The sequence below is a fragment of the Penicillium crustosum genome (assembly GCF_028827405.1).
Source record: "Penicillium crustosum strain IBT 35664 chromosome Unknown utg000001l_segment0_segment0, whole genome shotgun sequence".
Lineage (NCBI taxonomy): Eukaryota > Fungi > Ascomycota > Eurotiomycetes > Eurotiales > Aspergillaceae > Penicillium > Penicillium crustosum.
The window spans coordinates 3,196,643-3,221,140 of NW_026623122.1; the positions used below are offsets into that span (position 1 = coordinate 3,196,643).

The 24,498-nt window shown below is 47.2% G+C and overlaps 9 protein-coding genes across 9 annotated transcripts; 5 read left to right on the forward strand and 4 right to left on the reverse strand.

Annotated features, from left to right (window-relative positions):
• Nucleotides 1-91: 91 nt before the first annotated feature.
• Nucleotides 92-2,610, reverse strand: N7487_001208 (uncharacterized protein; the record flags this gene model as incomplete). The annotated part of the gene is made up of 2 exons (XM_056868956.1): nucleotides 92-873; nucleotides 921-2,610. The coding sequence occupies 2 exons, from the start codon at nucleotides 2,608-2,610 to the stop codon at nucleotides 92-94; spliced, it is 2,472 nt and encodes an 823-aa protein (XP_056733740.1).
• A 245-nt stretch (nucleotides 2,611-2,855) lies between these two features.
• N7487_001209 (cytochrome c oxidase subunit 7) lies at nucleotides 2,856-3,767 on the forward strand. The gene is made up of 5 exons (XM_056868957.1): nucleotides 2,856-2,938; nucleotides 3,115-3,193; nucleotides 3,277-3,337; nucleotides 3,399-3,430; nucleotides 3,520-3,767. The coding sequence occupies exons 1-5, from the start codon at nucleotides 2,907-2,909 to the stop codon at nucleotides 3,538-3,540; spliced, it is 225 nt and encodes a 74-aa protein (XP_056733741.1). The 5' UTR covers nucleotides 2,856-2,906; the 3' UTR covers nucleotides 3,541-3,767.
• An 871-nt stretch (nucleotides 3,768-4,638) lies between these two features.
• On the forward strand, nucleotides 4,639-6,954 carry N7487_001210 (uncharacterized protein; the record flags this gene model as incomplete). Its single annotated transcript, XM_056868958.1, has 6 exons — nucleotides 4,639-4,709; nucleotides 4,762-4,915; nucleotides 4,983-5,038; nucleotides 5,097-5,488; nucleotides 5,547-6,439; nucleotides 6,502-6,954. The coding sequence occupies 6 exons, from the start codon at nucleotides 4,639-4,641 to the stop codon at nucleotides 6,952-6,954; spliced, it is 2,019 nt and encodes a 672-aa protein (XP_056733742.1).
• Nucleotides 6,955-7,077: 123 nt separating this feature from the next.
• On the reverse strand, nucleotides 7,078-8,722 carry N7487_001211 (kynureninase; the record flags this gene model as incomplete). The annotated part of the gene is given in 5 exon segments (XM_056868959.1): nucleotides 7,078-7,544; nucleotides 7,606-7,691; nucleotides 7,708-8,084; nucleotides 8,161-8,498; nucleotides 8,563-8,722. 5 exon segments carry the CDS (start codon nucleotides 8,720-8,722, stop codon nucleotides 7,126-7,128), a joined length of 1,380 nt encoding a protein of 459 aa, XP_056733743.1. The 3' UTR covers nucleotides 7,078-7,125.
• An 864-nt stretch (nucleotides 8,723-9,586) lies between these two features.
• On the forward strand, nucleotides 9,587-11,001 carry N7487_001212 (indoleamine 2,3-dioxygenase; the record flags this gene model as incomplete). The annotated part of the gene is made up of 3 exons (XM_056868960.1): nucleotides 9,587-9,883; nucleotides 9,948-10,562; nucleotides 10,639-11,001. The coding sequence occupies 3 exons, from the start codon at nucleotides 9,587-9,589 to the stop codon at nucleotides 10,999-11,001; spliced, it is 1,275 nt and encodes a 424-aa protein (XP_056733744.1).
• A 674-nt stretch (nucleotides 11,002-11,675) lies between these two features.
• Nucleotides 11,676-12,531, reverse strand: yaf9 (YEATS domain-containing protein YAF9; the record flags this gene model as incomplete). The annotated part of the gene is made up of 3 exons (XM_056868961.1): nucleotides 12,493-12,531; nucleotides 12,418-12,442; nucleotides 11,676-12,364 (listed from the first exon to the last, which is right to left on the reverse strand). The coding sequence occupies exons 1-3, from the start codon at nucleotides 12,523-12,525 to the stop codon at nucleotides 11,676-11,678; spliced, it is 747 nt and encodes a 248-aa protein (XP_056733745.1). The 5' UTR covers nucleotides 12,526-12,531.
• A 311-nt stretch (nucleotides 12,532-12,842) lies between these two features.
• horA (ubiquinone biosynthesis protein COQ11) lies at nucleotides 12,843-13,875 on the forward strand (the record flags this gene model as incomplete). The annotated part of the gene is made up of 4 exons (XM_056868962.1): nucleotides 12,843-12,888; nucleotides 12,948-13,002; nucleotides 13,061-13,401; nucleotides 13,454-13,875. The coding sequence occupies 4 exons, from the start codon at nucleotides 12,843-12,845 to the stop codon at nucleotides 13,873-13,875; spliced, it is 864 nt and encodes a 287-aa protein (XP_056733746.1).
• Nucleotides 13,876-14,043: 168 nt separating this feature from the next.
• N7487_001215 (pre-mRNA-splicing factor SYF2) lies at nucleotides 14,044-15,075 on the reverse strand (the record flags this gene model as incomplete). Its single annotated transcript, XM_056868963.1, has 3 exons — nucleotides 14,044-14,091; nucleotides 14,147-14,785; nucleotides 14,869-15,075. 3 exons carry the CDS (start codon nucleotides 15,073-15,075, stop codon nucleotides 14,044-14,046), a joined length of 894 nt encoding a protein of 297 aa, XP_056733747.1.
• A 245-nt stretch (nucleotides 15,076-15,320) lies between these two features.
• On the forward strand, nucleotides 15,321-17,279 carry N7487_001216 (uncharacterized protein; the record flags this gene model as incomplete). Its single annotated transcript, XM_056868964.1, has 1 exon — nucleotides 15,321-17,279. One exon carries the CDS (start codon nucleotides 15,321-15,323, stop codon nucleotides 17,277-17,279), a length of 1,959 nt encoding a protein of 652 aa, XP_056733748.1.
• Nucleotides 17,280-24,498: the final 7,219 nt, after the last annotated feature.

The following is a 24,498-nucleotide window of genomic DNA, read 5'->3' on the forward strand; positions in this document are numbered from 1 at the left end:
GTCTCAACTACGGGAGAGAACATACGTGTACACTGATTCTCGATATGGGTATTATAATCAATTATTTACATATTTGCTAATATACATGGACTCACAGTCCTTTAAGCGACAAACGGATACCCGGAGCGCGTCGCTTCGTTCGGCTTGCTCGTGGCGGATTCACCAGCTGTTCCAAGTTCTGTTCCATCCCATCAAAGAGAGAACGATCGCCCCAGGCCTGGAACACATCGTTCAACACTTGCTGTAGAGGATATGGGTTCCGCCGCCGTAGCATACGATTCATACGCCGCGCGGATAGAACATGGTGGCTGTAGAGCATAGCCAGCCGGTGGCGAACTGCCTGGGAGATCAATCGTTTGTCAAGACGAAGGCCGGATTGTTCTAGCTCTCGGAGTAGAATAAGCCCCCGTACCCATGGAATGAGCTTTTCGTCCGTTTGGGAGTTAGGTGGGGCGATGGCAAATTTCGATGCGGTGGTGTCTAATACTCGGAACATGAAGCCCCAGGAGACAATGGCGGCTTGCATTTGTGGGTTAAAGACTAGGTCGAGCATCCGCCGATCGCGACCGTTGGCCTGCTTGATGGGATCAAGAGCCGATTTGGGGGATGGAAAATCCGCCCAAGGCTTCTTCTGCTCAGGGTTTTCGGCATATTGACGGACGAGCCACTGACAGCAATCTCGGAGTTTATCCCAGTCTGCCCATGCATCTGCCATGCCGAGACGCTTAAGCATCTCAATCCAGAATGCAGCACTGACATACCCTCCCGCGGGAACCACGCGTTTTAGAATCTTGAAGATGAAGATCACTTCTTCGACGGCAGACAGGCGTTGACCTGGTGGCGGACGATGGTTCATTCGCCGGGGGTGAGGATCTGCTCGGCCATGAAATCCACGCTGTCTTCGCCTAATGTCCGCCCACGGAGAGCTAGCTCGTCGGCGACCTTAGATGCTGCGCTCAATTCCCAGGCCGCGATATGCTTTCGAAAATGGATGTCGTAGAGGTCTGGGGCACCCGGGTATAGTTCCGTCAACACCGCTAGAGTCATATTGTACAATCTCCAATCCCGGGCCATGTAGTAAGATACCAGCATTGACTCTTGCATACGCTTGTCTTCGAGAGTGTCAGGATGTTGATCGCTGCGGAGGATGTCGGAGAGAAGGATGTCGCGGTTTTGGGTTGCAAGTTTTTGAACTAATCGCGAGAAGACGGTGTTTCCTATAGAAATGCCGGACTGCTTAAGTACCTTGAGCTTGTCCAGAAGATCTTGGTTGCCGTGAGCTCGAGTAGCTAGTTCGCGCAAAGTCCGGTGGCCGATCTCTGATACACCGAGCATCTTCAGGCCACCAACGATCATATCGAAATTGAGAGCACGAGTGGCAAACAGCTTAGCACCAATGTCATCTTTGAAGGGCTTTTCGTCTTGCGACCCCTTCTCCTTGGGCTTCGGTGCCGTATCTATTGGGCCAGGTTGATCAATCGAAGCTTCGCTATCAAATCGCTTTTTGACATAGCCACGGAGCCGATTGAACTCTTTCCGTAGCCCAAATTTCTCAACATACTCCAGCAATGGCTGTATCTCGTCGGGGCTCTGTGGGTGATCCTGACGTTGAGCAAGGAAATGATGCATTGAGATCGCCGCCTCGCCGTGGCCTTGCTGCATAAGCATCGCAATGACAGGGCCATAAAAACCATGGTCGGGGGTTGTGGAGCATATCGCTTGAAATGCCTGCAATCCCGGCGACAAGGATGACCGCTCAAGATCAGCCAAAGTCGCAAATTCCGTGCCAGCCGGAAGAGACGAAGAACGGATCGCGGATGGAAGGATTTTCAGCACATCACTTGCGCTGGCTAGGTGGGAACTTTGAAGCTTCTTGTGCCATTCGACCGCACGCCTCGTCAGGCCCTGCTCAAGAAGTCCACCCACCACGCGCTCATACAGCTGTGGCCATTGGCTGCCTTGTTGTTCCCGTATGATGACAGCATAGTCAAGAACCTCCTTTAGAAAAATTTCTCGCCTCAATCCCATATCCACAAAGCTCTGCCAAAAGAAGTCCGCTTGCTGTCCTGCAACTGGAAGCCGTACACCATCCACTCGGACCCTCAATCCTTCCCATATGTCTAGCGTGCCATTGTCGCCGTAGTGCCGCTGACGGTATCGAAGTAGCTCCTCCCACAGATCAAGATTATTTCGGTGTTCCGGGTTATCCACTAATCGCGTTCCAATGTTGTTGAGGTGTCCGACGTCCGATTCGAATTCAAGCTTGTCCGGTCGGAGAGACAGAAATTTGGTAGGGCATTGTGTCGCGTTATTATTCGTTTGACTCTCGAAGAGAGGCGTGGGCTCAAGGGTATTTGGTTCGTTCGAGGCCTCAATGTCGTAGATGGGAAAGCTGAATGGCCGTTTCCCTCGGCATGAATCTTCAAGCTGATGCCGGGTCGAGTTATTGTCGGGTTCCTCGAGTGGTTCTCGTTTGGCGCTTCGCGAATGACATCGTAGACACCTGTACCTGGACTCCAGTTGCTCAATTCCGACCGGTGTTGCTGTGAGTGTGTCAAGGATCGAGACGGCGGACGGCCTCTTCAACAGTCGCAGAAGCGCCGGGCGCATGAGTGGTTAAGAAATGAAGGTCGGGAAAGCAAATTCTCGACGTCAAACATCCTTCTTCAAGCTCCCGACGTCAATCCAAAAGCTTCGCTTCCGAATATTCAAAAGTTGATACGCGTCTGGGGACTTTTCTGGCGCTTTTCCCTTTTGGGATGATGACCAGATACAACGTCTGATTCGATCAGGTGATGCTCGGCACGTGACACGACATCCAGCTCATTCCGGGACCAACTTCACATCCCGATCTTGCCCACGTCGTACCTCACATCCCCGCTCCTTCTTCGCTTCCAACCGCGAAAATGTTCCGTGCTACTAGCTCCCGCATGGCTGGGTACGTCTTCCTTTCGAATCGCTCCATAAATTCCCCGCGCCGAACCCGATCTTGAGAGTGCGCCCATCGAATTTCTTCCCTTGATGTTCGGGGTCCAATTGCGATTGATGCGGCTACGGGGACCTGCCATCCCGCCATATTACTGTACATTATACTGACTGATTGGCTCCGTTTAGCTTCGTGTTCCGTGAGAACCGTGTGCCCTACTACCAGCGTCTCTTCCAGAACCACGATGGCAAGCGCCAGTGGTGGAAGGTCAGTACACTCCGGAAGGGGCACCTATGCCCTCAATTGAGCTTCGGACAGACTAAGAAACTGACAATGGACTTGTCCTGCAGACCTCCCGCTCCGGTTACATCATGTACCCCTACCTCATCTCGGTCTACGGCCTCGGTGCTGGTAAGTGGGCCCATCTTCAGATATGACATCCGGTCGAGGACAGAAAACTAATTGACAATAGCTTCCACCTACGCCATGTGCCGCATGGTTTTTGTTAGTTTCACTCACCCGCTACTTCTCATACCCGACGAGAAGCACGAGTAACCGACTCAATATGTTCACATGCTGACTTCTTCACACAGGGCCACAAGACTTGGATCTAAATTATAGGTCTCAAGACTTATTCTGGCAGAGATAAATGATGCCATTTTCAGTTCCGTTGGTTAGCCAAGCTGCGGCATCGGTTGTTTTTTGTATGGTGTATTTCTACTCCAGGAAGGGGTTAGATGGGTTGGCAGCCACGCAGATTTGGAGCTGTACATATCATCAATTCAAGCGCCAATCCAGGAGATGCTGCCATATATCGTTTCCCTGGTTTCACAGAAGTACTTGTTCGGATTTCTCGCCCCAAGTTGGGTGGTAATGTTTTTGATAGAGTAGAGGCGGCCGCGTTATGACTCGTAAAAAGCTGGAGCCGAGCTGGGCTGCAAAGTATCTAATTGGCGGTAACTTTCCAAGCATTAAGTCCATGATTGTTGATATTACGACAGTTGAGAGATAGCTTATTCGGCGAAGTTTGAAATGGATGACGCATGACTCGTCTGGGCTACCTATTTCAAGGTTGGTCAGGCATACACAGGAGACGGTCGATCTTCGATGTCCTTTTACAGAGCGTTGAACTCTACCTTCTGTGGTAGCCATATACATATGTAGTCTACCGCTTGTGCGAAACAGGCCAGTCATAAAAGTTCAAAATGAGACTAAAAGATATATTTTGACGAACATGGTTATGTAGGAATACGCGGACCGGACTGTACAAGACCGGACTGTACAAGAACATTCAGTCCTATCAGCTCGGGGCATATATGTAACTAAGTAAGCGCAATAAAAGCTCACAATGGGTGAGGCTGGACGTGATGCCGAAGACGGTAGTAGGATACAAGCCCCGGAGCCCAGGCGCCCCCGCGGCCCGCGTCCACGGGTGCTTTACACTTGATGACTCAGCTGTTTCACAGGGGCCCCGGGCCTCAGAATATCCACTGGTCAATTTCACGAGTTAGTAACTCTTGGCTCCAGGCCATAATATACGGCTTTGCTCGTTGAGATCCGTATATCCCTTAAAGCATGATAATGCACTGAAAATATCTCTATTTTGATAAACACTGTCAATTGGTGTTTTGGAACACCCGATCCATGCTCCTAGTATGAATTTCCTCATCGAGAGCCGTGCGTCCTGATTTTTGACTCTCACAGATACAACAATGGAAGACGAGAGTTTCACCTACTCAGACAGACCTACCAAGCGGGTTCGTCAGGCCTGCGAGCCTTGCAGGTACCATACCCCTCGAATTGTTTAAAAAGATAGCTGTTAACCGATTTCTCAGGCGTAAGAAAGCTAAATGCCCTGGAGAGCAGCCGGTCTGTTCTTTATGTGCCAGACTACGGCAACAATGCCTATACGCTGAAGAAAGGCGTCGGCCACTTCCCGAGTTGAGCCCAAGACCCAATGAGTCGGACCCTCGCACGTCTCGGGTTTTGGTGAGTATTTCTTTTATCTCTCAATGCAAACTCCACCGGCTTTATCCAAATGCTGATCTTATCATAGGAAGATAGATTGCGAAGCCTTGAAAGCAAAGTGGGAGAGGTTTTGGATGTACTTGGGTAAGAACATTCAGCATCCCTATTTGGGCAATTACTTACTCGTAGAAACATGCTGCAGCTCGAGGAGTGAGCCGCAGATACCTACAGAATCTCATATTCTGTCTGTGCCATCCTCAATGCCAAGCTCATCTATAACACTACCACCATTGGAGGAGATTATTCCCATTGCAGAGCTATATTTGCTATACTGTGACTCTCAGCCTTTGCCTCTTTTCTACAGGGATAGCTTTCTCTCCACTATACAGACACGCGAGACGGAGCTTCTCTTTGCTATATTAGCACTTGCCTTTCGCTTCTCATACGCTCACCGCAACAGAGCTGATTTCACTAGCCTGGTAAATAGCTATGCTGAGGTTGCTCGGGGCCTTGTTATGAAAAGAGTCTCCGAAGGGCCAGTGGAGCTTTCGACGCTTCAATGCCTATGTATTCTAAGCTTGGTCGACTTCACGAGTACGAGCTTAGCACTTCCAACAATTATATTGAAACTTGAGCTAATAATATCTACCAGACGGCAATACACATCGTTCCAGCATCCACAGCAGCTTAGCAATGAACCTTGCACAATGTGCTAATCTCGGACAAGAGCCCCGCTCATCAACCAGCATCATAGTCCGCGAAGAACGCAGACGCTGCTTCTGGAGTATATGCCTTCTCAAACGACTACATGGCGGTGACTTCCCAATCCCGGACATACCCCAAGCCGGAGGCCCTCCATATCCCCAAAGCCCGGCACGACCACCTCGCTTCCTCTCTCCGGGGCCTTCCACCGGCGAAATACGGCGAAGTGACATGCAAGATGAAGGAATTATTGCATATGTGGTAGTGCTGAGCGAAGTCTTCGCAAGGACCGCACGATACGTGCGCCTTCACGGTCGTCCAAGCAATGTCCCACCATGGTCTCCTCATTCCGAATACTCGAAAATCCTCGCTTTACAAATGGACCTCGAGACTCGCATGCCATACCTTCATCGGTTCAAACCAGCCAATCTCGCTGAACGATCTCTTGAGGAATTACAGGCACATCGTGAATATTGGGGCCCGTGGTTCCTGAATCAATTCATTTATCATACCAGTCTGTGTCTGCTCAATCATCCACTGCTTCTCTCGCTTAGCCTTCGGAATTTCCGGAGTACTATCCCAGAGATCTTCTTGCAGCATACCTCGGACTTAATCTCCTCGCATACTACCTGGATCATTCACTTCATCAATTGCTTCGAAGAAAAGTCATTTCTAGTATCAGATCCGTTACTAGGCTACAGCGCCGCCGTTGTCGCTACAATCGAGCTGCAACTCAGTTTCACTGATGATTTGACTATCAGAGAACATAAACGTGAAAGATTCGCCAAGTGTGTCAAATTCGTGCAAACCATGGGAGAAAGGTGGCCGCACATGGCTCGACTGGTATGAACCTCTATCTTCTATATCTTTCTCGGGTAAAACAACAATCTAACCATGTTCAACAGGCATATAGATTGCAGCGACTAGAAGATGCGGTCTCGGCAACCTACCAACCAGACCCAGGCGCGCAAAACCAAAGCCTCCTAATCGACCTATCCCGATTCTGGGAAATCCTCGAATACTCATCCAACAGCGACACAGACTCTGCTCGGCGTCTATTCGGGGAGTCGCTTTATGCCGGTTCGTCTTCTGCGGGCGCAGAAGTATCTCAGACGTCTCCTTTGCCTCCTCCATTCCGGTTGAGTGTCCAGGATCAAGGGACACCAAATCTTCAGTCTCAGTCGATTAGTGCCAATACCGCCTTCCCTAGCCAGGACTACTCAGCAAACCATTTGCTCTCGCCGCAGCATTTGACGATGTCTAATGACGAATTTTCTATTCTTGCTGCCAATTTCTTTTCTCAGGGGCAAGAGTTCCTGCGCAGTGGTGATAACTGGGAAAGTGTTGGGAATTTCTAAGGGCTTGCCACAGCAGGCTTCAACTCCTGTATATTTTTTTATCTCTCTATCTTGTCTGCAACCCTGGGATTGAATACCTACAACAAAAAGTCCACGGCATATTATTCACGGAGCATTGCATTATCGTACTCGATATTTATCCACATTTGTCTTCATAATATTATTTATCAACTACGACGAGGCCAAAGCGCCCTTGAATTCCTTGACAAAATTGAACACCTCAGAGAAAGTGTTGTACAACGGCACTGCAGCCACACGAACAACGCCCGGCTCCCGCTTGTCGCAAATGATACCCGCATTCTGTAGTCGTTCTGATACCTTGTGCAGCAAGCCAGGCTTGAGCAAAACACTTAGTTGAGCACCTCGAGCATGGGGATCCGATGGAGTGATAATATCAAACAGACGGGTCTCCTCGTCGGTATCCTTCAGAAGCAAGAACTCCAGATACGCCGTCAGCTTCAAAGACTTTTGGCGCAAATCGGCCATGGAGGTCTGATCAAAGACGGACAAAGCCGCACAAAGACAGGTCAGATCAATGACTGAAGGGTTGGAGACCTGGAAGCCTCCAGCTCCGGGAATTGGCTTGAACTCTGTTGGTGGTTAGCATATGCTAGAATATGCATCGCGCGGCACGAATAGGAAGAAACTGACTGTTGTCCATCTTAAATCTCACCGAACGGTCACCACCATACCATCCTGTCAAGCGGTGACGGAACTGGGGAGCATCTGGTCCAGCACTATAATCAACCTGACCATGTCTCTCGTGCACGAAAAAGACCACCCATCGCGCCGGGCCCGGCATTGCCGTACTTGTACGTGCACCAAGCTGCGAAGTCGACATTCCAGTCGTGCAGCTTCACCTCCACGTTTGCGAATGCGTGTGCCAGATCCCATCCAACGATGAGATTCTTTGATTGAGCGTACTTGGTAATTGTGGGGATGTCAAATAGCTGGCCGGTGTAGTATTGGATACCGGGAAGAAGAAGCAGTGCTGCGGTTTCGGCATGCTCGTCAATATAGGACAGGATTTTCTCTGTTGAGATTTCGTATTGTCCCTCATCCGGGCCAATGAGAATCATGTTCTCATCCGCATCTAGGCCATGCCAGGCAATTTGTGATTCGATTGCATACTATAAACGTATTAGGCGGTTGATCATCCCAATGTTGATCTTGAGACGATCATTTCCATTGTAGATTGTCACTTACATGATCACTGGGGAATGCCTTCCAATCCATGAGAATCTTCCTCTTGGTCTCCGTCGGCTTGTAGAAGCTTGCAAGCAACAGGTGGAGATTGGTAGTCAATGATCCCATGGCTGCGACCTCTTCAGGCGCGGCCCCGACAATGCGGGACATTGAAGCAGCTGCCTGTTCAGACAGTAGCTGCCATTGCTTCAATGGTGAATCTTCAAGGTCGGTGAAGTGTCCACAGACGCCAATAGAGGACCAAGTATCCAACTGAGCTTCTATATACTTCGACACGGCCTTGGGCTGGATACCCAATGAGTTACCGCAAAAGTAAGTGCTTAGCTCTGACGAAAGACCTACATGAGCTTGTTAGCAATAATCAAACTATATTTCGCGTCTCCGCGGGGATATCGTTCTCACCTGGCTTCGCCAGCTTCTTTGTCGCAAGATTCGCCTTGGAGGGAATAATAAACTGGTCGCGGAATTCACGCAGAGGGTCCGCTGCATCCAGAGATGCGGCATACTCTTGTGATGCTGCCTCTGCAGGGAAGACTGGCTTAGCCGCTTTGATACCCGTCATGGTGATAAATGCTATGAGATGTGTCGAATATGGTATAGCACGTCAAGCAAGATTTGAGTTATAACCAACTTAGAATTGAGGGGGAAGAGGATAGTCGGGAAACTTGCTTTTTATAAGGAAAGCACCGAATCGGAGACCAGGGAACCTCAGAGGAGATGCAACAAGACCAACCCGGATTATGTTCCGCTTCCGTCTCCCCGATCCGTCTCCATACTCTTTTCTTAGTGGTTGCTCACACGGCTATCGTCAACACTTGACTATTATTATTTTGTGATTATTTTATGGTCTCACTGATGTATAACATAAAATAGACATTGTCTTTTCATAGGCTATCTACTATCTACCATCCCTAGATGTATCATATGCATCATAACGCCAGGCAATATTTACAGATGGCTACTATGTAGACCAGCTAGCAAAGAACCATCAAAAAATGTTTGATAGCAAATAGAATCCAAGTCATTAAGTCTTGACCGCAACATCGAACTCAAAAAAGGATTTAGTTCCTACTTGATTATTTTATCTTCTTATTTGGCAGGAAATTAGTTTACATCATGGGTTGAATCAAGTAGAGGTACCTAGGTAAGCCTATCTATGGATCATCCCGCACGCTTATTGTATCTCTCCTTGAAGAGACGGAAGACGGATATAGATCCGGATATCTTCCGGGTTGTATAGATATTTTGACTAAATAAGCCCGATACAAGCCGATGCAGTAAGATATTTCAATAATGAAGCCATAAAGCACTAAACCTATTCTTACACTATAAATCTCAAAGGCTGTCTTTCCCCTTTGTCTTTGTTCATACCACGCCAGACGTTCTCCCTCCCTCCCGAACACTCCTCCACGATCTATCATCCACAATGTTGCAATCAACAGATGCTGTCTTCAATGGTCTTTTCGAAGACTACGCCGAGCAGGGTTTTCTCCCAGACGGCCTTCCGCTAGCCAGAATCCCAAGCCCCTATTATGAGACCTGGGAGGACATTGCCAGCCAACTCCCGAACCTCATCCAAACAAACCAAATCCGCGAGAAAATCGATAATATGCCCGTCTGCACGACTGAGTATCTTCAGACAGAACCAGAATGGCGAAGAGCATGTGTTATCATGGGTTATCTCGCCCATGCCTATATCTGGGGAGGAGAGACCCCAGAAGACGTAAGCACCCACATCCCCTTTCCTTTCCGTTCAAACATAGACATTCCTAACATCCAGACAACAGAGACTGCCCCCCTCAATCTCAAAGCCATTCCTTGAAATATCAGCCCACCTGGAGCTTCCTGCCTGCGCTACCTACGCCGGCCTCACACTATGGAACTTTGTACCTTCCCACCCAGAAGCAGACATCACAGACCCAGACAACCTCCACGTTCGAACCTCCTTTACTGGCACAAAGGATGAGGAATGGTTTATGGTGATCTCTGTCGCCGTTGAAGCCAAAGGCATCAAGCTCATCTCGTTGATGCGGGACGCTTTCAAGGCAGTTACTGCCAACGATGTAGATCTTCTCACTGCCCTCCTGTGCAGGTTCGCCGACGGTTTGTGCGACCTCACATTGACTCTGAAAAGGATGTACGAGCACAACAAGCCGGCTGTCTTCTTCCACCAGCTTCGGCCATTCCTGGCTGGCAGTAAGAATATGGGTCATGCTGGTCTTCCCAATGGTGTGTATTATGATGTTGGTGATAGTGATGGAGTGGAAAGACCGGAAAATTGGCTCAAGTTGAGTGGTGGGAGTAATGCACAGAGCTCGCTGATTCAAGCACTTGATATTTTCCTCGGTATTAAGCACTCTGCGACGGATGGGAAGCAAACTTGTGGTCCGAGTTTTATTCAGGTAAGAACATCACGCGATATCGCTCCTCGGTGTCTATATCTAGACATGTGTGAACAAATATTGACATCAAACATAGCAAATGCGAGACTACATGCCTGGTCCGCATAGACGCTTCCTTGAGGAGCTATCTGATCGAGCTAATGTTCGTTCGTTTATACTGGACTCGCCGGTTCAGCCGCTTAAGGATGCATACAACGCCGCTGTGAATGAGCTCAAGGCTTTCCGTGATACACATATCCAGATGGTCACTCGATACATTATCATGGCGTCGAGGCAGCCGAATCCAGTTGAACAGGGAAAAGGCAAAATGAATCTAGCCACGGCCAGCTCTCAAATGAAAGAAGCAGGAGCGAAGACTAAGCTTGCTGGGACCGGTGGTACGGATTTGATCCCGTTCCTGAAAAAGACCAGAGATACGGTTCAAGATGCCAAGTGCTAGGTGTTCAGATGGACATGCGATGATTGAACGAACATTTTGTGATAGATAGTTGTCTTTTTATATTGTAAATTGAGATTGGCTGGTTGCCTCCAGTGCTATTGTTTAAATGACCTTCCTAAACAGAGAATCATATCACGAACTAGCATGTAATACATCTGGAGACCTGGAGGTACATCAACAGCGATAAGACTGTATCCTTGTGGGATTTCCCTTTCCCAGGTAAGTGGCAGACACCCGAGTTAAGCATCTTGCAAACTTGGGATGAATATGATTTGAACGGAATCCCCGGCGCATTCCCAGGATTCCCTAAGCATAGTCTGCAATGTTCCACCTCGCAGTAAAGAGGAAAGGGCCCCATGTGATTCCTAGGCACAAACATGTGATGACGCAGATATTCGAGCCTCTTTTGGTCGTAGCTGGCATACAATGCAATAGTTGGGATGAATTGGGTGGAAACAGACAGGCTGGATCTTGTGGCCAGGCGATTATCAGCGCAAAGACACGAGCTTCGACTGTTCGGGGCAGCAGAGGCACTCGACAAGGTCCTAGCACTAAGGAACGTTTAGACCGGTGTCGTGAGGGTTGTTGGCCAGGCACATTCTGACGGGATGCTCAAAAGCCAGCCACACGGCAATAGCCTGGGTGATCTTTGGCTTAAGAGAAGCGTGAATCAATCACCGCTTCTTCGTGTTGGCCGGCACACCCTCACTCTCTCGCAGCTGGGCCAGATACTTCTCCCTCTCAATCAAGCGCTCCTTCTCTTCCTTGATCATTTGCTCAACGGTCTGAGTGGCCTCGGCCATGCGATCAAGCTCTTTCCTCTCCGTCATCCGACTGTATGGGTTCCCGGGCGCATCATTCATCGGAATATCCGCTGTCCGGCCATTTCCAATCTGCTTGGTATTCTTTCCCTTGCTCTTGCCAGGCTGACCACCAGCAGCGCCTCCGGTGAGGATCTCGTAGAACGGCTCAACCGGCTCATTGAAAATGATCTCTTCGTAGTTCTGGCTGATCACAGTTTCCCGACGTTCTTTCATTCCCTCCGCATCTGGGCCGTAAGGGTGTAGCTTCAGACTATGCCACAAGGTTTGCGGCTTCTCGTTTGACTCGGCCACAAAGTACAGCTTGATCTGAATCTCGAATTCACCCCAACCAGTTTCGGAAACCTCGAAGGGAGGCTGCTCGATCGAGCGCACATTATGGGCGTATGTCTCGTGCAGTTTGAATTGGACTTTCTTTAGCCAGTAGGAGATATCTTCGCCGTTGACTCCCTTGACAAATATCTCCCACCTGTGGGTGTGGTCTGGAGGACAGTTTGGGGGCTTATTCTCGGGATCGAAGGGGTGCGCTATGCTGCCAAATACTGTGTTTGTTAGCTTGTGACTGTTGGCGATGATGCGCGCTTTGCGGACATACCAAATGGCCGGAACACCGAGACACCCTGCGAGCGTGTTAGTTTGATTTTGGTATTTCCCAGGATTTGAAGCTTACCCTGACGCGCTTGTTCCCTGTGGCAGATACCATCTTGTAAGTTGATTGTAGATTGTAGAACCAGATGGGAATGGATTGTCCAGAACAAGGGCGCAAGAAAGTCGCGGGAAAAAGGATAATCCGTCGTGGCTCAAAGTGGCCCGACAAGAAGGCGAATGATGCCGAACGCAACTTCAAAGTTCTAGTCAAGAAACAATTACCTTGATTTATTTCATTGTTTTGCTTATTGGAGAGCTTGATATTGACATTCTCAGCTCAGCTTGAGGTATCAATTGCTAGCCTAAATACCCGGGCCTACTATTCCGATTCTTTAGTGATATCATTCTCCGGAGCTATCTCAAAGCTACAACATGCCGACCAAAAGACTAGTCGTCGCTGGAGGAAGTGGTTTTTTGGGTTTGTGATGCCCATCCAAGGCAGAATAGAAATACGATTTTACTGACTAGCTGTTCCAGGATCCAGGATCTGTAAAGCCGCAACAGCAAGGGGATGGACCGTTATATCATTAAGGTAGCCTTCCCGCCTAAGTATGGATATATGGAAGAGGGGAATGCTGATCATTGTCTAGTCGATCTGGTGAGCCTCGATGGGACACAGTCACCGATTCTCGAGAACGGCCCAGCTGGGCAGGCTCCGTGGAATGGGCCAAGGCCGATATCCTCAAGCCAGAGAGCTACAAGCCACATTTGCATGGTGCCTCTGCTGTTGTCCACTCAATGGGCATTCTCTTGGAAGCCGACTACAAAGGCGTTGTGCAAGGGAAGGAACCAATTATTAGCGGCCTTCAACGAGCTTTTAGTACATCTAAGCTTGGAAGCCAGAACCCTTTAACGAGACAGGAAGGCGAGGCTTTAGAGCCAAAGGAGAAAGATAAACAGCTGACCTATGAGCTGATGAATCGAGATTCTGGTGTGTACAAGAGTTCTAAAGTCTGTTTCGAAAGCTGACATGTGTGATTTAGCAATTGCACTAGCCAAAGAGTCCGTCAATGAACATGTTCCGACCTTCGTTTACATCTCTGCGGCGGCCGGGGCACCGATTCTACCGGCCAGGTACATCAGTACTAAAAGAGAAGCAGAGGCAACTATCACATCCAACCTTCCGGACCTACGAAGCGTCTTCATGTGCCCGGGCTTCATGTACGACTCGAGTCGGAAGTTCACGCTGCCAATTGCAATGGGTGGCTTTATTGCCTCAGAGTTCAACACGTTCCTCGGGAATAAGCTTGGGTTCCTCGGGACTATGGCCGAAAAGCCCCTCAAAGCCGATATCGTGAGCGAAGCGGTGGTCGAGGCATTGGAGGATGAGTCCATCAAGGGTGCAGTCGGAACGAAACAGATTGAGGCACTTGCAACAAAAGCCTGGCGAAAGACGATGCTTTAGATATGCTGGCTGATCAAGGACGTGTATGTTTGTAAAACAATGTTTTTTTTGGGGCAGAGGGGGAAATGTGCGGAATCCCTGCTTGTTGATTGATGCCTTGTCCAAGTACAGCTGTATAGCTCGGAAGTTCCACTCATGTAAAATATCGCAATCAATTTCACATGAAAATTAGATCATGGTGCCACGTTCGAAGCTGTCCCGAATTTCGGTTGTGTACTAAGAAAATGTTAGGGATACTATTCACACAAAAACAGGGCAAGGAAACACTGACCTTGTTGTAGAAGCGAGCGAGTTTCTGGTTGAACTGCCTGTTCTTCTCGTTGATGTATGTCACATCCGCGTCATCATCACCACCACGGCGCTCCTTGCGTTTCTTCAGGCGCACCTCCTCTGCCTTCTGGATATCGTTGACCAGTCTGTCAACAGCAGCCCGATCTGGTTTGCTTTCCGTAAATCCAGTCGAATCCGCAGTGGAGTAGAAGCTACCGTTCTTATCGATTGCAATCATTTCACCATCCTCTGTCTCCACAATCTCGAGATCGCCGTTAGCCGCAGCTCTTTCGATCGCAGCAAGCTTGTCCTTTTGGTAGGACTCCAAATTCGGCGCCATTTCCCTCAATTGTCTCTTGTAAATCTTCCGGGCATCTTGAGTGTAGTCTTGGAAAGCCACGTCATCTCGGTGGCGTTGCTTCTTCTCCATGCGCCTATCCCACTTCTCGGATTCGTCGACTGTCCAGTCCCATGCACGCTTGCGTTCAAAATCCTCTCCGCTAGCTTCCGTGTCTGCTTTGAGGAGGTTGTGGGAGGCGAATGCATGCTTGCGGGACAATGTATTTAGCAGAGCCGGGTCCGTAGTCAGACGCTGGGACTCAGCCGCAGTCTCTTTTAGGTTGCGCTCCGTTGCAGATTTCTATAGGTTGAGTCAGTTATGTGAGAGATGTTAGATTGGCCAATCCTATTGATCCGCGCAGTTCATTTTTGAGGGCCACTTACCGCTCGAGCCTGCAGGGATTTGAACTTATTCATTCGTTCGCGCGTTTTGGATGCAACGTCATCCTTTGTGTCTTTTGGTTGAGATTCTTCCTTGTTTTCAGAAGTTGTGACAGGCGAATCGCTCGTGTTCTCGGTCGGTTGCTCAATGGACTGTTCTTGGCTCGCTTCGTCCTTGGCGGATTTATCCGCGTTTCTGGTTTGAACCATAATTTCCTCGGGTTGATCGGTAGATCAACAGCAGCTATGGATAGAAAGCGGTGGTTGTTTTGTTGGCAGCTAGGTTGATAATAAATGGAAGCTGGTTGAAGACGAAATAAAAGCGCGAATGTGGTCCAATACCGCCTCTCACACCGCCCTTGATCTGCCAGTCAAACCCCAGACTTAACCCCCTTATCGGCCCGTCTTTATCTTCGAGGTTCTCCACATCTCAGATCAGCTTTACTTTAGTCAACATGAGAGGGTTGCACACTCGCTTGCTGCTGCAATCAAGGCGAAAGCTGAGCACTGCAAATGTATTTTCACGTCAATCAGTGTGCAGTATCTATCCTACAACAATCAAACAAATCCATGACCCATCACCATCTGAACTGCTTCGATTCGCGCTAACAGATTCAACTGAGCCAATTCATGAATCGAATACTAACGAGGTCATATCTGAGCACCTTCGTGGACTTTTTGTCACTGAATGGAAGCCCAACGCTCTACCTCTGCCGCTGTGGACTTCTCTCAAAGGGGCTACATCGCGAAACCGAGAGTTGCTGTGGGATGCCAATAACGACATTGCCGATGTCTCTTCCCTGGGGAGTCTAATTGAGAGATATGTCAACGACAGGCGTGGAGCAGAGATCTTGCAGAGTTCTAATTGTGAGCCATTACATCACGCTTTGCGATGCTGTCAACGGAAAAACACACTAGCAGAAATCCTATCTGTGCTACGTGACTTGTTTGCAAGACTGAAGCGTCTCCAGCTTCCTATCCAACCTGTGATGTACACTATAGCGTTATACTTCGCATCTTTTGATCTTTCGGCTTCAGATATCAGGCACTGCTTGGATGGGCACCACCAGATGGGCCTTCCAGCCCTAAGTCTCAACGACAGTTTGCGGGTAGTCCGATATTGCTCTGAGGCACTTGACCGCAAATTTTTTGAGGACCCGTACTATGATTCCAATCCCATCCTTGCTGAGATTACAGGCGAAGGAGAACTCGAGACACAAATTCCCAATTTACATGATACATTGTTCTGGACGCAGTCGACTCGTCGAATTGGCAACCGATTCGATTCTACAACCAAGGCCCAGGAGTATATCTGCCTACTTGCTAGGCTTGGGAGCGACAAAGTGCTGCACAGATGCTGGTCTCATTTTTTAAATAATATTCAGCCTAAAGACCATCAAAGCTGCATCGCTGCCTATCAGGTAGTGCTAGCTCTAGTCCAAAATTTTCAGTCAGAAACAGCAGCAAAATGGTTGGAAGATATCTCTCAACATTGTGGCGATAACTTGCCATTCATTGCCAAGTTCCCGCATATTCGATTCCTCCTTGATGATCCTATTGTGGGCGAGGCATTACCTGACCTAGTGAGGGGGAAGGACTACCTCAAACTACTTGTGTTTTGCCTTGAAGACATGGATCGAAGGATGGGTGTTCAATGGAGCCCTGGTAGTCGAAGCCATTTCAGTACGGCCTTGGATCCCTCAGAAACAATCTGGGAAGCATTCGATGATCAACGTTTGCCCAAAATTAATAACAAATCCGTTGAATCTAATAATGGAGGACAGTTGTATGCAGAACTCTATGTTCATGGCTGCTCCAAGTCTCCGGCTACACTGGGGAGGATTGTAGATCTGTTGAATGACCACGATGGACAATCCCAAAAGATAGTCACTCATCTTGACTACAACGCGGGACGACTTAATGAATTCCACTCCAAATTTGCATCACTTGAATTCCGATGGGTACCAGAACACTCCCCGATCGAATTTTCCAACTCCCAAATTCCGGCGCTGCATGATTCCTCTAAGCCTATGACCCCATCTACCCTAGGCCTTATTCGGGCCCGTTTGATCATTCATGGAGTTCCTCAAATGGGGGTCGACAACTTACATTTGATGCAAGTCGGCTGTATGGATATGCGGTATGGACCAGATGAACCATGGCAGCCATCAGGCTACATCGTGGTTTGGGACCGTCATTATGGGGAACTCCTCGGGCTTTACGTTGGGCAGAATACCGGGGTCATTGACAGTGGACCAGCACCTTCAGATGGCCCTCTTGGTGCATTGATGCATCTCACGCTCTCAGCCAATCCTGAGCGAACATTTTATCCAAGTGGCACACGCACTCGTTTTCGAAATTGCTGGGGACCTTACTATCTGGATATAGATCCAAGTGCAGATCTAGAGTATTAAGTGTTTCTCTGCATGTGAAATATTGAATTTTCCACGAAATCATGAAATTATGAAAACGTCACTTGACCTGAACAGATGAATATGATGCCCAGGTAGGATTGTTGATATAACTGAGCGGTGATGTGTGCATCGGCAGAATCAAGATGTACCACATTGTAGTCGCCGGTCATGTTCTTTTCAGCTACTCTTCCATCTCCAATATCACACTCATATTTTTAATAAATAAAAACTTTACTATCTTCTATTTCTTCGTCTAGAATCCCGCGGAGATCTTCGTATCCTTGAATATACCCCTGCCAATTAACCATTTTTGATCGGCAATCGACTAGGATCATGATCCAAGCTCGGTTTGTCTCGGTGTCCTGGTAGATATGATCAGGATCATGATCCAAGCTCGGTTTGTCTCGGTGTCCTGGTAGATATGATCAGGATCATGATCCAAGCTCGGTTTGTCTCGGTGTCCTGGGAGTTGTGATCAGTTTACCAGTGATATGCACTGAGATGGATTTTCCCAGGGAATCAAGCCACCCACGCCATTTTCGACATCAGGATCGTCGGTTTTGGTGGGGGAACGCCACCCATTTGATATCGAACCCTTTGAATTCTTGGATGTGGCTTGCTATGAATCTTGTCGGAATATCTCTTCCTATTCTGGCTAACTGTGTGGCGATGGGCACATGGAGACCTGGATTATTGCACTCCTGCAGATCTGCAAGGCTCTCAAGGAGGCAGTCATGTTATTGTACCGAAGAACTACAACGAACAGCCAACGCAGCCACACTTCTACGGGGGGGTGCATAGCAAGAAAAATTTGACTCGTGTGGGTTCCCGCCCTACATCATAGGACATTCATTCAATTCTCATCCACCAAGCAATCATTGCAGTGAGGTCATTGTGATCTGCATCTATAAAAATCGGCGCATGAGAACTGATGTGGAAGCTCACGGGGCCTGAGTTCCTACATCTGCCGATGTTTAGAGCTCAAATGGGTCACCCTTGACAAACTCCTGCAATTGCTCGAAGAATTCCAATTCCGTTGGACGAATTCTTCCAACATTGGGCTGCAAAATCTTCAAAAATGGCCCACGGCATTGGCAAAGCGCCACATATGATGTAGGCACAATTCCCGAATTCATTATTCTTAGCGACAATAGATTGGCAATCCTCTAGCGCTTGGACCCATTTGAACACAGTCTATCTAACCTTAGTTCGTTCGCCTTCGCCAAATTGCAGCTGCCTTGCGGATCGATCTGACAGCAAACGATCATTGTCCCATCCCCAATTGGCATTAGCAAAGCCCACTAGGAGACCCACGAGCGGGCACAATGGTAAGAGCGTTATCCGAGAATGTTAATTGACTTTGAATTCCAGGAAACCTATCTGACGAACTTGGCGGATTCTATGCTTCTGGATTTCACACCGAAAAGCTTACCACTTGCTACAAAAACTATTCCCCGGGATTACTGCGTACATCGTATACCTATCAAGCCCATTATCACTGTGAGTCCCAGTGAACATAGGTTCCAGATTCTCCATTGTGGGGGGGAGGGGGCAGATCCTTCTCCAAAGGATTGCCAAGTAACGGTTGAACGCCAATCACCGCGCCTCACGGCAGCTTCCAGCTCCAGCCACTTGGGATTTGAAAACCGGGTCGATACCAACTGCTCCAAAGGCTTGTCGGTCAGCATCCGGCAAATTTGCGCTTCTGTACTCTATAAAGCGGAGATCTGAGTTTTCTCCTTCGAAAGACCCATTACACCGTACTCCGTACTTCATTCGGTGTATGGAGTACGGAGTACTATTTACACATTTTCGACAGGCTAAGACACGATAGTCCCCATATAGTCCAATTTGTGGCCCACTGCAACTCCGTAGACCGGTTCGCAAAAAGGCACAATTCCAAGGACTTTGTTACTTTCTCCTATTTTTTATTATTTTTTTTCTCGCCCCATTCGCGCTATCCCTATAGGTCGGAAACAGGCGACATGTACAGTGGCGTTGCATGAGTATTTGCACCCCAGTACCTCGGAAGGCTTAGGCCCCACTTATTTTCTGCCGTTTAAAACTTCTCATTTAGAAACACCTAACTAACTAGCTAGTAACTAGTATGCCAACCTTCGTATTTAATAACCTCTTCCACCCGGTGCGGCATAGTCTCTGCTAAATTTACAAAGTGGTGCACTGTCAGATTCTCCCATGCATACTGCGCTGCATCTACTAGCTCGGCCCAGGTCTCCTGATTATTAGGCATCTCTCGTAACCAAGGCCTTAGCCTTAAGATATCTGCCTTTAATAACGCCCAGAGGTTCTCAATCGGGTTTAAATCAGGTGAATAAGGAGGCCAATCCATAACATTTACACCTATCTCGCGTAGTAGTTCTTGAACTATATACGCAGTGTGTGTAGGTGCGTTATCATGTTGGAAGATAGCATCTTCATTTGCAAGTAAGGTAGGAAGGATACCACGGTAGAGACTATAAATAACCTCTTTTGTAATACCCTTCCGCTCTGCATTTGGATCTCCGTATAGAGGAATAAGGCCAGTTTTCCGTGGAGCACCTGAGAAACAGGCCCAAAACATCTGTTTTGACTGCTTCCCTTTCGAGAGTGTCATTTGTAGACTTCGGCAGAACCCATTTTGGGTCGGAACCTCTGACCCAAAACCCAACCCATTGGGTTTTGGGTCCCGCCCTCTATAACCCAACCCAACCCAAAACCCAATGGGTTAAACCCAATAACCCAATAATAACCCATTTGAACCCATTTTTGCATAAAAGACAGGTCTTGGCGTTCATAACAATGCTAAGTCATTCAAATAAATTACTGTTTTTTACAGCTGTTCTGGTTTGTTCATCAAATATTGCTATATTATCACAATATTAAGTTGGAAAATTTATGTAATTACCCTGAATTTGAAGCTAATAGGCTTTGTATTATATTGATTACTGATAAAAATTCACATTAATCGTAGTATAGTGGTGTTCTATTAATTTAAGTATTTGTTGACTGTGGACTATTGAAAATATATATTTGTGGTAGAGGGGAGTATATATATATTATAGGGTAACTATGAATGTAAATAGAAATATCTTATTCTTATTTGATTTTATATACAATTGATATTATATTAAAGCTATATTTCTCTTCTCTTATATTTTCTGACCGCGGTCGGAAAATCACTTCTGGGAGGCAGGTGTATATGTTATTATTTCTGACCGCGGTCAGAAAATCACTTCTGGGAGGTAGGTGTATATGTCATTATTTCTGACCGCGGTCAGAAAAGCCCTTCTGGGGGGGTAGATATACATATTATTATCTCTGACCGCGGTCAGAAAAGCCCTTCTAGGGGGGTGTAGGTGTATATATTATTATCTCTGACCGCGGTTAGAAAAGCTCTTCTGGGAGGGTAAATGAAACATTTTTGAGGGATCTTCTGGGGGAGTGGGTTATGAATGGGTCTTCTTGGGTTTCAATGGGTTATAAATGGGTTCTCTTGGGTTTCGATGGGTTATAAATGGGTTCTCTTGGGTTTTGATAGGTTATGAATGGGTTCTCTTGGGTTTTGATGGGTTATGAATGGGTTCTCTTGGGTTTTGATGGGTTCTGTTGGGTCCTGTTGGGTTCTCTTGGGTTAGACCCATTTAAATAGAGCTTATATAGCCAATCAAATAACATTATAGCTTATACCTTTTGATCTATCTACTTTACTATAGGACTAAAGTGTTTACCGTTCATATACCCTTCTCTTGTAAGTATATACTCTCTCTGCCTTTCCCCCTTACTTCTATAGTATTCCCCTTTTCGGTCGCAATGTCCCAAAGCCAGCATTCTGACTTTTTACCTACTCTTTACGATGCGGATACAGATAACCTTAGCTATCTCATACCCTCTTCTCGAGTTCCAACCCCATCTGGTAGCCAGCTCACAATTGAGCCTTTTAATGCTATTAATACTGACTTCCTTCGGCCCTCCAACCTTCTACCAATTCCACACTCTCTTACTCGCGTTAGCCCCGATCGGAGAAAGGCATATATGCTTTATGACAATATGGCATATAAAGAATGGGTTGAGTGGTGGCTATAAACCGACTATGGGCAGAAAAGCAAGATTTCCTGGGATTCAAATCGCAATTCAAATATATAGAGCAACTTCGACCAAGTTGCCTATACCAAAGATAGTGCGCCAAAGGTGATGTGTAAGCGCTGCTCAAAGATCCTAGAGCATCCTCATTCTCTATTACCTAGCGGAAAGGGCTATCATAGTACCTCAACAATGTTGAAGCATTTAAAGACAGCAGGCTGTCGCAAAGCTCAACAGGGAGGGAAAGGAGAAATTACCCAGTTCCTTCAAAAAGTAGTATCTCCTTACCTCTTTATTTAGCTATCTGATTTCCCTAACACTCCTGGATATATAGGATCACGGCTTACCAGAGGCTCCTTTTTCACAATCGGTATGGGAAGAGCATCTTCTCCAATTTCTCACCCTCAATCGACTTCCATTCCACCTCATCGAACATCCAACATTCCACAAGCTATTCCGATTAGCGCGCTCTGCACTATCTCTCCCTCTGATACCCTCTGCTACCACAATACGTCGTCGTTTACGTGATATAATCATAGAACGACAGAAATCTATCCTCCAAACACTACCTAACGACGCAAAAATCTCGATCGCGCATTAGATTGCTGGACTTCTCCATATAACCAGGCGTTCATAGCTATCACTGGCTATTTTGTTGACAGTAACTGGGTATACCAAGAGGTTCTTCTTGGATTTAAACCACTTTATGGCTCCCATACCGGTTTAAATCTAAGTGGTATACTCCTTGAAACTCTAGTTGAGTACAAGATCTAGGATCGGGTATTTGGAGTCACAACTGATAATGCAACCAACAACAAGACAATAGTTGAGGCTATTCAGCAGGCGCTCTCTAGCGATGTGACAGTAATCCGAACACCCTGTCTTGCCCATATTATCCAGCTTTGTTTGAACCAGCTCCTTGATCGTTTAAAGGCCATCCCTCTAAATGAGAATGCAGAAACAAAGTGGACTGACCAGAAGTCATCTACAGCAAAGGCAAATACTCAGCACCAGACACGGAGGATCTCATACACCTTAAATAAGGTCCGTTATCTTGCTGTATATATCCATGCAAGTCCGCAACGCCAGGCGGCCTTTCTCCGACTTCAAGAAAAGGGATCCCAGCTTATTCCAATCCAGGACGTGAGGACTCGGTGAAATTCTACCTTCTTAATGCTTCGTCGTGTAAAGAGACTACGTAGTTTCTTCCAGCCCTTCTGTGAGGAGTATGACTGTGAGGAGATGTTGCTTGATACTCAAGAATGGCGTCAAATTGACTATCTTCTACAAATCACTCGGCCATTCTTTGACTACACAACAGAGCTCTCGAAGACAAAGGAGGTCACCACACATCTTGTCTTTAAGATTTACAATGCCCTCTTTAATCACTTTTTTGAAGCAGAGGCGCTGCTGAAACGCAAGCGTGTTCCATAGAAATCAGACATGCTTAAAGCACTCATAGCTGGTCGCTTGAAACTTGATAAGTACTACTCTCAAACCGACAATCTCAAAGGACATATCTATACAGTTGGGATAATGCTGGCACCTGACAGCAGATTTCAGTTCTTTCTATCTGATAATTGGGAGCCTCACTGGCGTGATACCTACCGGAAATCATTCCAGGAATTATTGATTCCGTATCAAGAGCGCCTTACAATAAATCAAGGATCGACTAATACTCCAACAATAGCATCATCTAGTTCTAGGCTGAACATGATGCTAAAGAGTAACAAGATATCCGCAAAACCAGCTGGTGATAAGATGACTCAATATCTCGATAGTGGTATGTTCATGATCTATTTCTTCCCTATACAGGATAATACTAATATATTTATACTACTAGATCTGATTGATATTGAACCTCTTCAATTCTGGCGGGAGAACCAATCTCGTTTCCCTGCGATTGCGTTACTTGCTCGTGATATTCTCTCTATCCCAGCAACTGGTGCTGGTGTCGAACGGCTCTTCAATACTGCTCGGGATGTTTGTCACTACCGCCGTGGTCGTCTTAAGTCCGAAACAATCGAGGAGCTTATGTTATTTCTATGTGCAACAAGATTCAATATTAAGGATGCTGAGGCAAAGCAGCTTGAGCAGTTCTTTATACTAGCTGAGATTGAGTCAGCGAAGGAGCAGAACGATAAATATATAGAGGATGCTAAGCTTGACCTAATTAGTGATAATGAAGAGGAAGAAGGAGTAGATAATAGACTGCGAGAGACATCTCCTCATTTAATAGATATAGATATAGAGGTGACAGAGCCAGAGTTACCAGAGACTGCAACTCAGAGACGGGCCTCAGGGAGGAAGCGTAAGAGTAGGGCAGATGAGGATTTTGAGCAATACTAGAGAAATACATACTGGTTCAATTATTTGATTTATTCTTCATTTTTTCTAGAAGAGCGCTGTAAGTAAAATACTCAATATTACAAGCAAAAAATGCATTAATTATGCAGTTACACGCTAGAAGTCTGTTTGTCTGGTTTACACTATATTGGGGCCCCAATGGGTTACCCAATGGGTTTTGGGTTATGAGCTATAACCCAAAACCCATCGTTGGGTCGAAGCAATGGACCCAAAACCCATTTTGGGTTGGGTTGGGTTGGGTTGGGTCCGGGTTAGAGTGGGTTGTGCCGAAGTCTAGTCATTTGAATACCGGAATTCCGATTTTGAAGCTGATCTTTAGGAGGAATAAAAGTCCACTCCTTCCGAGCACCTTGTCCACGTTCAACTGTAGTCTCATCCGACCAAAAGACCCTTTTCCAGTCCTCAGGTGTAAAGTGGCGATAGGTAAGGGCCCAATTAAGACGTTTTGCAGCGTGAATAGGCGTAAGATAGGGTCGATTCATCTTCCGCCATTTTCGAAGGCCCATTTCGTGGGTTAAACGCCAGATTGAGTGCGCTTTAACCTTATAATCGACCTCAGCAAGTAGATCCTCACGCGTAATATCAGGACGGGACTGAATAGCATCATACACACGATCTCGGTCCTCTTCAGTAAGCTTCCTTGGACCACCAAGGCGAGGCATTGAGATACCATGGGAGCGCTTTGTTTCCTGGCGTAAGGTGTAATGAATAGTTGAAAGAGGGATATGAGGGTACGCGTGCTTTTGAATACGTTTAGCACCCCATTTTGCTG

Bases quoted from the DNA above. Each gene is read 5' to 3' on its own strand.
- N7487_001209 (XM_056868957.1), top strand. From the start codon at position 2,907: ATGTTCCGTGCTACTAGCTCCCGCATGGCTGG. The intron at 2,939-3,114 runs GTACGTCTTCCT...GGCTCCGTTTAG, and splicing joins ACTAGCTCCCGCATGGCTGG to CTTCGTGTTCCGTGAGAACC. The intron at 3,431-3,519 runs GTTAGTTTCACT...TTCTTCACACAG, and splicing joins CCATGTGCCGCATGGTTTTT to GGCCACAAGACTTGGATCTA.